This window comes from Castanea sativa, chromosome 8, assembly GCF_040712315.1.
Source record: "Castanea sativa cultivar Marrone di Chiusa Pesio chromosome 8, ASM4071231v1".
Classification (NCBI taxonomy): domain Eukaryota; kingdom Viridiplantae; phylum Streptophyta; class Magnoliopsida; order Fagales; family Fagaceae; genus Castanea; species Castanea sativa.
Window position 1 is genome coordinate 36,285,732 of NC_134020.1, and position 17,515 is coordinate 36,303,246.

The 17,515-nt window shown below is 34.2% G+C and overlaps 1 protein-coding gene across 4 annotated transcripts; it reads right to left on the minus strand.

The window, feature by feature from the left end:
* Window positions 1–6,510: 6,510 nt before the first annotated feature.
* On the minus strand, window positions 6,511–16,072 carry LOC142608102 (uncharacterized). Of its 4 annotated transcripts, none has more exons than XM_075779805.1 (5): window positions 15,839–16,072; window positions 13,372–14,862; window positions 8,179–8,582; window positions 8,037–8,097; window positions 6,511–7,370 (listed from the first exon to the last, which is right to left on the minus strand). In XM_075779805.1, the coding sequence occupies exons 2-5, from the start codon at window positions 14,794–14,796 to the stop codon at window positions 6,789–6,791; spliced, it is 2,472 nt and encodes an 823-aa protein (XP_075635920.1). In that variant the 5' UTR covers window positions 14,797–14,862; window positions 15,839–16,072; the 3' UTR covers window positions 6,511–6,788. The 4 variants fall into 4 exon arrangements, with proteins under 4 accessions (XP_075635920.1, XP_075635919.1, XP_075635921.1 ...); XM_075779804.1 differs by having other exon boundaries at window positions 13,372–14,845; window positions 15,839–16,071; XM_075779806.1 differs by lacking the exon at window positions 15,839–16,072 and adding an exon at window positions 14,947–15,805 and having other exon boundaries at window positions 13,372–14,845.
* Window positions 16,073–17,515: the final 1,443 nt, after the last annotated feature.

Genomic DNA, 17,515 nt, shown 5'->3' on the forward strand with positions numbered 1-17,515 from the left:
TAAAATATCAAAACAACGTTCTTTTCTTTTTCTTTCTCTAGTTGATAATTCTAGTTCCCTTGCTTAAGAATAATAATAATGTTTCTTCCTTTGTCTTTTCTTTTTCAGTCTTTTTAATTAAATGATTTGGGTTTTGAATGACAGCGACAGTAAAAGTTGAAGAATGAGGTTTCTAGCACTTGCTTTAGTCTTGATGATGATGGTGGTGAGCTCTTGTTTGGCCACAAATCGGAAAACTTTGATGGTTGAAATGCACGAGCAAGAGCAGCGGCAGCTAATTGATCAGGACACGATGAGCAATCCTGACGATTCAAATGATCACCACTACATTCCTAGAGAAAAGTTCGCTCCTCATGACAATGGAAATGGGGGTGGAGCTAAACCATAGTCTACGGGTAATTAGCCAAGTGATGCTTGTTATGTAAGGCTTAATAATATATAGACTAGACCAAGTGAAAAATAAAAACTTCTGTCTAATACTCAAGAATTTGGACTAGCCATCATAGACACGCATAACGCTTGTGTCTAAGCACAGGAGGTAAGTCAAATCTGTAATAGTATAAATTGGCATAAGTTTAAATTATCTATGCATATTGTATTTTGTGACCTATTGCCATGTACAGCAAGTACGTTCTGTGGTATAAATAATTATAAACTATGTTTGGACTATTAATTTTTAATTAGTTATTGCTTGGTTGTACTCGTGTATAATTAATGGAAAGTACTCAGTTTTGTAACTTTTTTTTTTTTTAACGTAAGCGAGATGCTTCGAATTTTTCCATAATAAACTATAATTCATGCATGCATGGCTGCATGAGCCGAATGCAATCTAAGCTTTTATTTGATATAATTTTAACAATCAAGTACGGGAATCATACCGCAAGAAAAGCATAGTCTCAATTCACGTGTTTATTAATTTCAGTTCAAATAGGGAATTATTTGTTACAAATGTAAGTTTTTATGTACTTCATGGCGTAGAAGCTTTAATATATATAATACACATGCAAGTATGCAACACATGAACTATCACCTGTCTCTCATCACTTGGAGATTCAATTGTCGTTTATCAATTATATGTAGCACACGATCCTACCTTGCACTTGGTGTGAGCATAAAAAAAAAAGTCGTTGCGTCATTCTATATGTTTTTTTTTTTTTTATACAAAATAGAATTCTACTCTAGGCGAAAACTGAATTGAGGTATTTTATATATTTAAATATAATTTTCATAAAAATTAAATATTGGTTAAACTCTATTCTCTTGTTTTAGATGAAAAATTTTGACAAAACTTTTCTCACCTGTTAATGTGGCAGTTAATAGTGATAAGTAAAAATGTGATATTAGTGGTATACCTAAATAAGAACTAGGAAAAGTTTGTCAACTCAACTATTGTGAAATTTTTTATGTACTGCGCTTTTTTGTTTTTTTTTTAGAAGTATTACATTCACAATATTTTTACAACAAATTTTAGGTATTAAGTTGTTACTAGTTCTAACTTGAGTCCACTACTGAAATTACTTTTTTTGCACACTAATAACAATCAATAACAACCTGACACTTTGAATTTGTTTTGAAAAATATTGCAAACATAACATTCTCTCTCTCTCACTCTCTCTCTCTCTCTCTCTCTCTCTCTCATGTTTTTTATTTGAAAAACGAAATTATTTTATTTATTGACTAATATTTGGATTTAATTAGTATCATTACAATGAAAGAAATAGTCCTATTGATTAAAATTTGGAAGCCTTTTTTTCTACTTAAGGGCCTTAGGCGAGTGTCTCATTCACCTAAAACATAAAGCCGGTCCTGCCAATACAACCATTTGGTATGCATAACACAGACCGTGGTTACCTACCATGTGTAATTGCTCTCAATGCCTGAGATTGAGAATTAAGAAAAGTAATCTTCTAGCTCAACCATTCAATAAAAAAAAAATGTGAAAGTTAAAAAGTGAAAGAAGTAAAAATAAAAAAATAATAAATAAAAGAGTGAGAATAATAAGAGTAAATGCACATGGTGCAATACCGGTATTGCACTGGATCTTGATGACTACAACACTGTTTTTGTGCCTGATGTTCAAATTTGAATATATTTGGAGTCTCTATATTTTGACCTTAGCTTGGACTCCTTACCGTGTGGGACAACAATACATAAGCAACTAACTCCTAATTAAATCATTAGTTGACTCAGAATGGGAATTTTATTCCTCTATAAGCAACTAATTCCTTTTTTCTATACATTGATAGTTAGGGTTGTGGGAGATTTGAACTTGAATGTCTCTGTTAGAAATATCAAAAGTTGTTAACCAGTTAAGCTGCAAGGCTGACACATTTCCAGAGTTTGGAGTTATATATGCACAATTGCACATGACTAGTTCATTTTTTATTATTATTTAGTCTTAGCTTTTGTAAACTGAGAGAGACAACTCTTTCTATGTATTTGGAATCTAGATTTTGTGAAAGAAATGTGTCACTCAAGTGATCTCTTTATTTTGCAAAATTAACTTTCTTCTTGACATTGCCAATGAATAGAGGCCTGACATAGAAAAAATTTGTTCCCTATGTGATTGTGCATTATATTTTTCTATTTTTATTTCGTATAAATCCAATATAATTAACTATACTCACTATAAACTGGTTTCAAAGAATCTGTTATCTCAACAAAGTAGTATTAGATTTGTGGGTTCTTTATTTGGATTTTGGGACTATTTTATTTAATCTTTTCGGCTCTTTGGACAGAAACTAATTGTTCCGATAGCCACCAATTCTATTTGATTATATAGTTATTTGTTCAATTGGGATTTTCAGGATGCGGGCAACAGTTTCATCGACAACAAAATTTGAGATAGAATACTTAGAGAGAGAAGTTTGTGAAGACTTTGCTTTGATAATCCAAACGTCCAAGTGAAATGGAAATCTAAGATAAAAAGCTACAATTAACCTCACCCTGAGTACCTTGAAGAATTGTCCATACAGTTCAAAGAAGTTGATTGTCATTACTTGCCTCGAGCTCGAACATGGATTTTTCTTCGGTTGCTAAATTGGCATCCTTGATTCCTTTCTAAACATTGGTGTACACTCAATTATGTAAGCTCCGCATTTAGGGCTATATGTAAACACCCTATTTTGTAACTAGAGAAAAATCAAATTTTCCAAGGAAACGCTATGTCTAGGGATTAAAATGTTTTTTCATAAATTCGAGGATAAAAGGTTCATTTCATGCGGTTAAAATTCCTAGGGGGTAAAATGGTCATTTCCCACACAAAAGTAGAGCTATGTTTAATTTGAAACTAATGACTGATCAAGATTCATTAGTGGAATAACAATCTTTAAAATGGAATTGAATTCACATTTTAAAGGATCATTGGTTTTAATTGGTCCTTATATAGGCACGCTTAGAATTAATTAGACATAAAATTCTCATTGGCTTAACTCAAAACAAAGGATGAACACACATGCATGGAATGAAACCTACAGAATTACTGGGCATTTTAAATTGTTACATGAATTATCTATTTTCATAAGTGAATAATTAATTCATAACTAAAAACCCTAATCTCTTTTAGGGTCAACCTAATTAGAAGAGGGGTTAATCATGATAAAAATTACTTATACATTCCTTGAAATGCCAAAAAATCAAAGCAAATATGGACAGCGATGAAATTGGGCATCAAAAGTGATGATCAACACTTTTAGCACTTTGATGTAGGGGTGGCAAAATTGGACACGACCCGCGAACTTGACACGACACGACACAAAGTTAGCAGGTTATGAGTTGAGGCTTAATAGTTTCATGTCATATTTGGGTTGACACGACTAACCCATTTATTAAATGGGTTGGGTTAGTGTTCAACATATGAAACCCGTTTGACCTGTTTGGCCCGTTTAATTAAATGACATTTTACTAATATACCCATCAAACTCTAGGTCCATAAACTTTTTAGTCGTTGTAGTTTATTTTCTTTAACATATTGTAATTGATTATTCGTGATATTTAGATATGCTTTAGTTTTGAGTGATTATTTGTGATGCGATTACTTGTTAATTCTGAATTTTATATTTAAAAAATTTATTTGTTTGTTTTTTCATAAATATTTTTTTTCATTTTGATAAAATCTGATAAACAAGTCGACACAACTAACCCGTTTAATAAATGAGTTGTGTTAGAGTTGAGGAATCTTGACCCGTTTAATAAACATGTCGGGTTAGTGTTAACCTATATAATCGGATACTTAAGAGTTGACACAACACGAATCCGACACGCGAACACAAATTGTCACCCCTACTTTGATGCTAAGGCAGAGCAATTTGATATTTTGCTTTTATTTTCTGATAGTCTTCTTTTTTTTCAACATTTTTTGGATAAATACATCTCATTTATCAGAAAAAAAAAATATTTAAAAATCCCACGGGCCACAAGAATCGAACCTCTTTTATAAAAAGGAAAAGAATCAACATCAACGAGGACTCAAGTTTGGCCAGTTTTGGAATTTCCTATGTAAAGGTTTGGAAAGTGGCAAAAATACCTTCACCTTTGGAAAACCTACTCCAAAAACCACTAAATTGAAGGCTTATCCTCACCATTTTAACCAGCACAAAAATACTTCAACTACTTGACTTTTCCCATTCAAGTATGAATTAGTCCTCAAGTCCCAGCCAAAGCCATAAAATCGATTCCCCTCAATCACTATTTTTATCATCCAACTCCATCCATATGAAAGCCTTTCAACCCCGATCAATTTTGAACAAGATGGCCCTAGTTTTCTAGGTGTTTCCCGGCAAACGACTATCTAATTAAATCTAAAAAATGTTAGCAGCCACAACGGCATCACTAGCACAATTCCTATTATCATTCTAATTGTTTGATACCCCTACGGATTTCACTTGATGATTTAATTTAAGGAAATTCTAGGGAATGTTAAAAATGCATGATTCAAACCCAACCAAATGTTAGATGGATTGATGAATGGCGTTAACCTCTCAATCATGATCATCAGGCTTAGTGGTTAAAGGTTGTATTTCTTCTTCTTTTTCCATGTGCACTAACCTCTTAATTTTTATGGATCTCATGTTTTTTTTTTAGCTTAATTATCCCCATGTGTTGTTTTCTTATTATCATTTTTTTTTTTTAATGTATGATATGATCTTTCTAAATGTGTTTGTTTGATTGCTAATAATGACAAGATTATAATTGACCGTTAATTCCTAATAAACTGATCTTCAAATCGGGTCAGGATGGGCACCTACATCTCCTCATCTCATCACCTAGCCTCTAAACTTAATTTTAGAATCTATATTAGCATTGTTCCATTGTAATTTTTGTTATTTACATTATAACTAGGAGATTAAACCCAAATAATTTGATTTGAATCTTTTATTTTTCATTGTTCAATAGAATGAATGAAATAAATTTTATTCTTCAAGAAAATGCATATTTATTGTTTTCCTGATCTTTTCCCTTAAATAAATCAAATGGTGTCTTCATTTGTAAATCTAGTAATCTAGAAGCGTAGGCATTGTTAGTTAAGTCTCTATTACAAGACTTGCTATCTAAGGTGATTTCAAAAAAATATTGGTCCTCACAATGGTTAGCAGATTGATAATTATTTTGGGGCTATCTTTGTTGGACACCAAAATAAGAATCTAAATGCAATCTTTAAATCTTTTGAACTTGTTTTACTTGTTGGAATTTTGGGAGTCTAGTCTAGATAAGGCGCAAGCCAAACATTTAGGACTCGTTAAGGATCTGGCCATATATGCTAGTGAGTTCGTTCCATATTCATGATTTGTTGTTTGATTCGTGTAAATGAGGACCGCATGAAAGATTTCATGTGTGCGCGTGCACGTGTTCAAGGACTTTCTTTTGTCAGTGGTCTGGAAGTGACCATTTTGTATAAATGAGTCATCTTAATAATTTTGTACAAAATAGTTCACAAAGAATTTATAATAGGAAAATGCAAACGAATGCCTAAGAGCATTGGTTAATAATCCATATAAAGAAAGGTTTTATGAAAAAATAAAATAAAGCAATTAATATTTTGACAATTTTTCTCATTTTTTATAAAAGTGGTATTAAAACTTTCTTAAAATAGATTGTTAACCAATGTATTAAGGGCATTTGTTAGCATGACCCTTTATAATATACATGTACATTGTGCAGATAGACTAGTTTTAATTTAATTTCAAATTCCTAAATATCTCACAAACAACACAAGCATGGCCTCCTTGCAGCTCAACTATCACCTTCTCATATTTCCAATAAAAACATTCAAAATTCAAACCTTTCTTCCCATTATCCAATTATCAAAAGAGAAAAAATATATGGTTGTGACTTAAGAGACATCTGTTAGTTGTTTTTTTTTTTTTGGGAGGGGGGGGGGGGGTGTCGTAGCGCACGCACTAGAGACTTTCAAGGAGGCCCTCTCTCTCTCTCTCTCATTTAGGTTTTTTTTTCATACAAGGATATTACATAATTGCACCTAGGGTGAGGGAAGATGCCTCACCTAAGAAGTTAGTAGTGGACGGTGGAAAATATATAGCATCATCTTAAAAGATTACAAATATGATATCAGGCGATTCAAGCCACATTACAAGGATGAATGGTCTCTCACCATCACGCATCCCCTATGCAATATCTACTAACAATGGATGACTCCTTTAAGAAATCATCTCTTTTGTCAATATACACAACTTCAGAGAGGCCAATGCATAATGAATCGTGGTGGCAGTAAGGAGCCGTGTCTTCTCCCTTTATTCACCTTCCAATGCTGGCAACAAGCTTTATATAAATCAGCCCACAAAATCATGAATCATCTGCCCTCCAAATTGCTGCCTAAGCTGATCCTCCTGTTGCTGCAACTGTTGCTGGTGCTGGTGCTGGTGCTGGGGCTGGTGCTGGTGCTGGTGCTGATGCTGATGCTGATGCTGATGCTGATGCTGATGCTGATGCTGTGCATTTTCTGCACCATGCCTGAGACCCAATGTAAGGGAGACAGCTCCCACTCCAAGTCCCCCAATCTCAAGGCCACCTCGCTGGTATGGGACAAAACCCATCAATGATGACCCATCCATGTTTGTTTGAATCTGACAATCCATTCTCGAACGCTTCTCTTGATTCCACTGCTCTGCATTAAGTCCATGTCCAGTGCTCAGTGAGGACTCCATACCTAAGCATTCCATCTGCTTATTGTGCATCGCATTAATGCTTAGATTGTTAGGGAGTTGGTCACAGCTACCTTCAGCAGCAGAGTTTCCATCATTCTTGTTGGAATTTTGATTGGCTTCTGCCACGCCTTTAGTTTCGAGCATGTGTATTTCTTCAACCATTGGTTTCCAAACACGCACACGGGCATTTATGAACCAGTTCGAAACCTGCATTTATCAGTCAAAATATCATCACAGCTAAAACTCATGTTTTTTCATACAAAGATCAGTATGGTTATGAGTTATGACCAATATTCTTAATCCAAGAAGCAAACTCAAGAGAGAGAAAGGAAAGTATAACAATACATTTCTAGATACCACTATTTGTAGGCACAAACCACACTCCACATAGCCCAACAGGAACTTCCGGCTAGACCATAATTAAATCAACAATGCTACAAACATAACTTTTTTCCTTAACTTCTTGAGTTAGTAGATTATGATTAGTACAACATCACTTTTATTGGGACCACTACTGACATCATTTTTATTATAAACCAATCAAAATCATATTAGTAGTTGTCTAATAATTAATGAAATTATTAGACTTATTGCAATTAAATGGGATCAAAACACTAAGGTTTGGGAGTGGGGATTTTTTTTTTATAATTTGATAGTTAAGGGAAAATTTGAATCATGGACGTCTTTGTTGAATACCAAGCAATACCAATTGAGCTACGTGTAGAGGGTGGGGGGGTGTTGATTTCTTTAATTGACAATGTTCTTCCATGCTACTATGCTAGATTGGCTCTAATACCACCACACACTAGTTTAGACAACCAGACAAATTGATTTAAGATGCTGAATTATGTAATAAAAATTAATTAACCTTACCTGGTTTCGAGAAAGACCTGTTTGAGTGGCTAACATGTGCTTGTCTGTGTCCGTGGGGTACCTAAATAGCATCATCCATAAACACAACAAATTCACATGATATTAAAATTGTAAAACAAACAAATCACGCAGAGAGGCTTACGGGTGAAGAAAATGTTCAAATAGCCAGGCTCTAAGAATAGCGACCGAACGTTCTGGTAGGCCTCTCTGGGGCCTCCAGACATGTTGGGTTTCAAGGAACCCCACATTGCCCCCACCATATTTGTGCCTTTGCAAGCTCTGGTCCAAGTACTTCAGCCTCGACGTACTCGTATCAACTTTACTACTGCTCGTACCAGTTGTTGGTGATGACAAATCCTCCCCCAAAGTTCTTCTTATAAGCTTAAGCTGGTCTGAGATAGCATTCTTTAGAGACCGAAAGTGCCTAGAGACTGACTTCAGAGCCAAGGATATGTAAGGGGTGGCAGAACTTAGACCTGCTACAGTTTCAAAGGATGAAACCACCATCTGCATCTGCTGATGATATTGCTTGTACCTTCTGCATACCTTTCAGATAAAAGAAGAGAAAAGTCCAGCACAGTAAGTCACAAAGCAAGAACAGCTGACATGCAACTACTTAGGAGTACTGCAACCAATATAATAATTTTCACAATATTTATCCAATCGTATCACTTTACCATTTACCATTAACAACTTGACTTCTAGACAATTGTGAGATTTTTAATGGCACTAGGCAATTTAGTCAACTCAAGGGTGCCTTTTTCTTTTCTTTTTTAAGTGACTTGGGTGAAAATTGATAACTAAATAACAACTACATTTGCCCTAAAAGTGTGCAACCAAGCAACATTCTCAACCCCCCCCCCCCCCCCCAAAAAAAAAAAAAAGCAAAGCCATCATGAAAGAAATTCAATAGTTATAATGTTATGATAACAACTTATGCAGAGTAAGACGATATTTTCTTTGAGTGCACTTGCTTTGGTCGGTCTTTTTGCTTAGGCAAAAGAGGGAAAAAGTGTCGGAAGTTTTATTTTATTTAGAGTTAAGTATGATGAAAATGATAGTATTCTACAACCAGCAATTCAATTATTTTCAAACTGACCCAATTATTATCTATTATTTGATTGACTAATCCTTTATATTGGAATGGGTGAAAGAGAGTAATTACATTTGAAATGTGTTGTCTATTCATCCTAGAATAAGATAAAATTAATAGTAACATTAACATAGGCCGTAAATTCACACTACAACGAGGTCTTTGGACATTGACAGATACAACTCATCGAGTCTCGGGCTTTAATAAAGTGACTAGAAAAGAAGTGGTGTGTACTGTTAATTGAAATTTGAATTTCAACGGTCCTACATATCCTATCTACATGACAATGTGGGCCATTAAAAATTCTGGTTCTTTGTTCCCTAAAGTTTCACTTTAAATTTAAAGTTGTTCAATGATTATTTATCTTTTTCATTGATTTCAATCAACTGTTTGCAGTTAACACAGGCAATGGCTATATTCCTTTTATAGCAAATTTGGAAAAAAGAATAGTTACAGCTGCCTCATCATGCTTTTAAAAAGACATTAGGACTCTCTTAAGAGTGAAAGCTAGAACAGACCTTTCATCAATCTAGAATCATCTTATATATTTATTAAAATTCGGGGAACTTTAACACATATGGATGCCCTATGGGCCTATGAAATGCATCAAAAGTTAGCATCAACATGTAAACTGAAATAAAAATAAAAATAAATTTGAATTGAAATTCAGACTAGGAAGATTTTTCTATCAAAGATGAGCATATAAAAACTGTGCAAAGCACATATCAATCGATCGAAAAACTTAATTCCATTTTCACTCAAATGACAGCCAGAAACTTGTGAAGGCAGTGCAATAACATTTCACATGGGGGAAGGGCTTGTGTCCAGTGAAAGTTATCACTGGACACATCAAGATTCGGACACATGTCCAAGAATAGACACGTGTCCGCAATCCAACGTGTCTAGTGATAACTTTCACTGGACACAAGCCGCACCCTTCACATGGCAACATGAGCAAGATGATGTTGTCAAATGATATCAAAACCAATATGGTAATGCCTTAATACCAGAGGACACTGCAAGGGAGCGAGAGTTCGTTTGACAAAGATACCAAGCATTTGAGTGGGAGAGATAGTGATGCACAAAGGATGTCAAGTACTATATGTGAGGGCGTCATATGGGTGTGTTCTAAGTCCCACATTGAGCATTATTTACTATATAAACAAGTATAGGGACCACTGATGTGAGTAGTCATTTTGAGGAACTCCATAAATTCTCGGATAATGACAAGTGCACCATCAACCTATCAAACAAATTAATTTAGAGCATTTGCAAGTTAAAATTGCCATGAATCATCCAAACACTATAATCCTCCACACTCAAGGAAGAAATATGATAGTGAGTGATTTGCAAAGAATTAACCAAATTATCTCCTACTATGATAACAATCCGTCGTTCTTCCTTTTTTTTTTCTCATAAGAATTGGTGCAAATTAAGGTAAGAGTTGAGATATTGAAAAGCAAAGGGTTTTTATATTAGGTGCCACGACCTACTTTAAGGAGACCAAATAACTTGTAATAATATTTAACCTATGCGTACTCAGCTACAATCCAACCAAATTTCAAACACGTGTTGACTAGCAAAACAACAGTATAGTCCAGTGAATAACGAAAAGGAAAAGAAGAAAGGAAGTAACTTCGAAGTCTAGGAGAGACTAGCATTAGTTACACAAACAACATCATCAAAATCATAATCATACACACTAGCATTGAAAAGAACATAAAAATTTCAAATTTGATACCATGCTAAGTGATATTGGATATCCAATATTTCACACAGCACTGGTATTCCAACTTTGATGTACAGCAATACCCCACTGCATGCCTGAATCCATAGAAGGTAATAGATGCACTTGAAAATAAAAATCATCCTCATTGCCAGTCATAATTTTTTTAGTGTTGTATATGCTTTTCTATATGTAAGTTGTTCCGATGGCTAGTCTCAAGCATTAAATCCACCCTTTGTTAATTAAGTTTCCCGAGATTAATTAATTTGGTGTGAAATGACTTCCGTGTGATTGAGTGATTGACTCAATGGGAAGGATGAGCAATGTCATTTCAATATGACTAGGGGAGATCTAATTCTTGGTATGCATATGTGGAGGGTGCCTAGATAAGGATAAAAAAGAAAGGTCAAAGATGAGAGCTGATTTGAAAATATTAAAGAGAAGGGACAAACATTAAGAATAGAGGGGATCTAATTACGAAAAATATAACTACGCTCATTTACATCCACTATTTTACAACAATATCTACAATCGATATGAAAATGTCCACATTTTAAACATGAAAGTGGATGTAAAAATACAGGTGTAAGAGTTTCCTTGCCCTTCTAATTATTGGTAACATGCTGATTCCAAGATTAGATTGGAAAATGTTAACAAGCACCGTGCTGTGCTGTGCTTGTTAACGTTTCCTTTTTTGTCTCACTTAAATAAAAGTAAAAAAGTTGTCAAAAAAATTACCAAAAGAGATTAAAAATAAAATTGTCAAAAATTGCCCAAAAAGCTGGAAAACTGCCAATAACTGCGTTGTTAACAGGCACCGGAAACACAACCCTATTAGATTAATATCCTAATCAGTGATTTTTTTTTTTTTGGATAAATCACTTAAGGTCATGATTAAACTGTCCCCAAGTCCTGTCGAGTGACTCACCAGAGCCAGCTACATAAAGCCTATAATAGTAGAGCTGCATCAAGCAGAGAGTGATTGAAAACCTTTAGTCACCCTTATGAATATGGACACTATATGTTAAATTTGGAGCAGTAGCACACAGTTTTCCAGTTCAAAATTATATTCACCTATGAACCCCTTGGTTACACTTTTTATAACTTAGTTATAACATGTGCGTGTGTGTGTGTGTGTATATATATATATATATATATAGAGAGAGAGAGAGAGAGAGGGGGGGGGGGGGGGGAGAGATACAAGTCCTTCCTTATTTGTCTCTATAAATACCCCTTCTTCCCTTTCTTCACTAATCCCAAGAAAGAATGTCTTAACTTTTCTACCACTGTTCTTCAAACATAAGGGCATTCTTTTTCAATGAGAACAGTATTTAAAAGGTAATTTTCTCTATGACTAGATTTATATCTTGCATTTCCTTTTATCAAAACAATTTGGAACTCACCTGGATTATGTGCGGAGAATTATGGTTAAGATTTTTAACAAATTATTTTGTTGAATTAGATAAAAGATAAACTTTGAGAACATAGCTATAATACAGATTTTCTTTTTCGTTTTCTACATAAATTTATAATCTGGAAGGTGAGATTTCAGGCCCGAAAAAAGTTTTGAAACCAAAATTCATGTAGTTAGTTTGTCATCGAGACTGAGCTACAAAATAAGAGGATTCCAACTATAATTTTGACATGAGTGGTACTAGGGGAAAAAGGATCATCTCCATTATAAATAGATGAATTTTAAAGTTTAAATTAAATTTTACTATTTTAAAGGTATACAAACAACCATGTTATTTAAAATTTTGAATGATGTGGAAAAACTGTTAAATCTAGAAATTAATCCTAATAAACAGTGATGAAACGGAAGAAATGAAGAGCCTTGAAATGTAAAGGATCTTGTCCATGCTAGGGAAATTAAAAAATTTACTATATAAGCATTACAAACCAATGTGACATCCATCACAAAAAGATTAGACAATCATTCATTTACTATGTTGTTAAATCTATCAATTAAATTCTTTGTCATATCAATTTGTAAATATTTTTTAAAAAAATTTGTGGGAAATTTGTTTTTTCTATACACATTGATACTTGGGAGCAGTGGAATTAAAACATTGGGTGTCTATGTTAAAAACACCAAGATGTTCCAATTAAGCAAAAGGCTCTTGACCAAAAAATTCTAAAGCTACTACAAATTTTACTACAAAATGTTACAAACTAATCATTGTGATCATGCAATGAATGGGACTAATGGACATCAACAACCTAATCAATTATCATTTGAATTACTTTTTAGTAATTTATGACACATTAACTTGTAAGCTTTATGTAATAAAAATTGTAATATCTCTAACATTATTTAGTAAACTAGCTTTAGCATTTTCCTTTTAACATATTTATCTACACCCAATAATCAATTTAAATCTTTTCAAAACAGAAGAAACTAACATGCCATTGTCATTTTAACATTATCACACAAACATACACTATTTATATATCTCACAAAAGCATATTAACAAAAAGAAGATATATAATTAGATAAAGATAAATCAACAACCAACCTCCTCCTGCATATATAGAAGCTTTGCCTTCTTTTGTTGGTAGTCAGGCCGAAAAGATTCACAAGAGCTACTCCCAACTCCACCATCACCACTAATTTCATTTGAACTATAAAACGTGGAGGAAGAGCCACCTGAATTATTACCCATTGCACCAACCTCAGTTTCAGTAGCATTCATAGGAGCATCACCTGAAGTGCTAACCTCTCCAGACATCCTCTCAGAAACCTCACACGGTTTCAAGAGTTTTGAACCACTCTTTATGCCACAAAATTCATCCAATAACAGCTGTGCAGGCCTCAAGAACTTTGAACTCTTTAAAATGGTTGCATATCCTGTGAAAGGGCCAAGAGGACCAGTGTTTCTATAAATGTTGGCAGTAGAAACCCCCACTATGTCTTGAAGAGATTTCCCACTACCTTTACTAATTATAGATGGCTTTGGTACCGACCCACATGATCCCTCTCCAAACTGAGGCAGTTTCGAAGTTGGGTTTGATGAAAGTGAGAGTGATAAACCCTGAGGATTGGAATCGGTGTTCACAACATTTCTCAATTCTTCATCACTACTCTTTCTTGCAGCAAAACCCAATTCAACACCATTCCAATTCTCGACTGGTCTATTTGGCCAAGCACCAGCGTTTTCAAAACATAACACATCTGACTGATTTCCATAGGCTGGAAGTAAAGCAAGTTCGTTCCCACCCTCTGGCCATGCACGGCCAGTTCCTCTCAAATTGTGCTGTACAAGTGAAACCATTTCTAACCCCTGGGTTCTGTTAGAAGCTGAAGTGACAACATCTTGGAGACTATTTTGGTAAAGTGGAGAAGAAGATGTGAAATGCTTTTGTCTATCTTGGGTACTGGACGGATTTTTGAAAGACGACCTGATATCTTGAAACTCATGGAAATGACTAGGTTTCGAATAGTGTGGATATCCAGAAATGTTATTTACTTCCCCGAAAAACACTGGGCTTGGAACAACATTGCTTTCGCTACCTACTGAACCACTAGCATAATTTACCGCCCAATCACAGCCTTGCTGTGAACCACCATGGCTTTTCCAATTACGTGGTTCACCGGGGGCTTTAGGTAAAGAATGGAAATTGGAGGAGATTGGGTGAGCGTGAGATGAATTAGCAAATGGGTCAGCTGCATCTATCTCTTGGCGAACATTTGACTTCGAAGAAAAATGGATCATATCTGAGGAGTACACAGCTGGGTCATAAAGCAAATTGGCATTGTCAACATTCCGAACTTGAACAAGATCTGGGTTTAGCCTCGAGTGGACGACTGGTATTTGTTCCAAATTTTCAGGAAAATCTTCTAAATGGTGAGATGGGGTTGAACTTTGTTGCGGAACTCTCAACTTATCACGCCGGCTTTGCTGTGCTACATGCAGTTCAGGCCTAAAGCCACTCATCTCCATCGACTCACTAAGCTAGAGTTGAAAGTACCATTCTCTAAGCAGAACTTTTCTGCAACATATCATCGTCTTCAAACATCATAAAAAAATAATAATAATAATCATATAATCAATTTAAATAACAAAGAATAATAATGCTGCTCTACATCTTACCTCAGTGGTATTCAAAGAATGCATGCGTTGATAACATAACACATAAAATGCACATTATGCGACAAAGCTAGGAGGACGAAACAAAAGACGAAGAAAGATTCAAGGTAAAAATTTCCCCAAAGAGAGAAAGACACAAACAGAGAAAGAGAGAGAGAGAGATGCCACTATCTTGTTTCGAATTTATTAGCACTGCTAGTTTCTTTTTTTGTTTTGTTTTATTGTTTGTATTTTTTTGGTCATAGGTTTTACTTTGAAATAACAGGTCACTGTACTGACTTCCCTACCAAAGCGACAATAATTTCATACACACACCGCTCCGAAACTTTATCACAAACAGTGCAATTCCTATCGCTGTCGGTAATCTTCAACATGATGAACACCCAAAAATCCAAAACACAGTAAAGCTTTTAGATCAAAAAAACGAAACGTAAAAGCACCACCACCACCACTTCAGCTAGAGAATCACAATACCGCATGTCCACGTCTATCATGCTGAAACCCTAATCCGACCATCAAAGAAAAAAAGTACAATAAATAATGTAGGATCCGAGTTACAGATCCAGCTGACTCAGCTCAACAACTCCTCTAAAACCTGTCTATGAATAAGCTCCGAGAAGCTATATAATTTAAACATAAACAGTGACCCAACAATTTTTTTTTTTCAAAAAAGATAAAATAATAAATAAAAGTGAGATTTTCACTTAAGTGTCATAATTCGACAAAGACCCATGACACCAAAAAGCAAAACCATAATCAAGAACATACGGACAGTTCCACATAAACTAGTTACATCTAAGTAGATCTTCATCAATCTCAAACCCAAAAACTAAACAAAAAACTAAACTTCCATTGAAAAAAACAAAACTTAAAAAAGCAGTTCATTCATGCTTACCTCTTCCACCGAATTATGGTACCTCAGATCTCAATTCTGAGAAAGACCCTTTTGAAACTCGAATCAGGCACTTTTTTTTTTTTAGCTGGTTGTTCGAGATTCTTGAGGACGAGGTTAGTGTTACGCGAGGGACTTTGATGGAGCTTTGAGAGAGAGCCTTGAAAGCACACACAATAATTGCGAACAAGTTTTTAGCAAATTGTCGCCGTTAGCTTTAACGTGCATATTAGGTCCGTTACTTTTAACGACAACAATGTGTCAATTTTTAAGAATTGAATTCCGGGTCCCCCAAACCGAAATTTTGCTTTGCACTCTTTTTTTTTTTTTTTTTTTTTCTTGGCTAAAGATATAAAGGCAGCGTCTGACATAGTTATAAGAAACACCCTTGATTAATGGGTTAATTACAGAAAAGTACCACTATGTAGTGTGGGATTTTGTAGTTTTGTGGTAAGTGTACTAATGTACGGTTTATAGAGTCTGGTTAGAGAGCAACAGGTATTGTCGTTGACGACCATAATTAACAAATCGTCTCTGTTATTTTGTTGTTTTTTTTTATTGACAGTGTATTAAATATACTTTGTAGTCTGTACTTTTATAAATGTAAAAGTATGATTTCGAAAAGTTATACTATACATGAATAAAATAAATTAAAAGCGCAAAGCAAAAAAGTGACGGGGCCAAACAAAAGCTACCCAGCCCATTCCTGCATTGAGATGTGGGGTCTGTTTGTATTTTTCTACTGTTTTACGTACTCAACTTTCTTCTTTCTATTGTATCGTGCAATTTATTGCACCGGATACGTTGGGTCTGCCCTTCATAAATACTTTCCTTGATTTACATATTAATTAAGAAAATATAAAGAAATAAATTAAAAGAAATCTGCCTTCTTTTCTCAACAAAAAAAAAATATCTGCCTTCTTCTCAAAAAAAAAAATTGTAAAACCTGCCTTCTTTTTCATTTTGTTTTTCCCTATTCCTGAACTCAAGTTAGAGTAACATTCACTAAAATTGCTTTTTTGAACATAATGTTTCTCAAAAAAAAAAAAATGCATACTAACAATGAACTGCATGTAATATTTATCTTTTTCTTAGTAAAACATTATTAAATTTGAGTATTGTTTAACACTCTTTTGTTTATAGATCCTTCAGAAGTTTTAAGAAATCTTAATTTATGTACATTTTTGTTAAATACCAACTTCTCAAAATCTAGGAAAAAAAAGAGATGTTACAAAAAAAATCAAAAAGAGTTACAATAAAAGAAAGTCTCAAATTTCCTTTGTTATAATTCTTTAAAACTCCTTTTCTTCCAATTTAAGTTAATTAGCATTAATGAAAGAGAGTACGAACTTAAAATTTAATTGTTGAAAATATTTTTTCTTAAAAGATTTCAATTAACAAACATCTTCATTGAATAACATAACTCGGTGATGCAGGTCTTGCCAAGTTCAAGTTCTAAATAGTTCTAGATTAGTATATCAAGATGTTTTTATATAGAATAGCATTTGTCACAACTTCTTTTTTCACATATAATGTTCTCCTTATGTTTGTGATGACCTAATATAAGCTTATATACATTTTGGAACCCTAATGCATGGATTCCTATGTATTTTAGAACGCACTAATTGTGGCTTGAGAAAACTGAAATCTCGATTGATTAACTAGAATCTAGCATGGAGT

Excerpts from the sequence above, each read along its gene's own strand:
- LOC142608102 (XM_075779805.1), bottom strand. The coding sequence starts at position 14,796 with ATGGAGATGAGTGGCTTTAGGCCTGAACTGCATGTAGCACAGCAAAGC. Across the intron at positions 8,098-8,178 it reads TTTGAACATTTTCTTCACCC|GTACCCCACGGACACAGACA; the intron begins GTAAGCCTCTCT and ends GATGCTATTTAG. Across the intron at positions 7,371-8,036 it reads CAGGTCTTTCTCGAAACCAG|GTTTCGAACTGGTTCATAAA; the intron begins GTAAGGTTAATT and ends TGATAAATGCAG.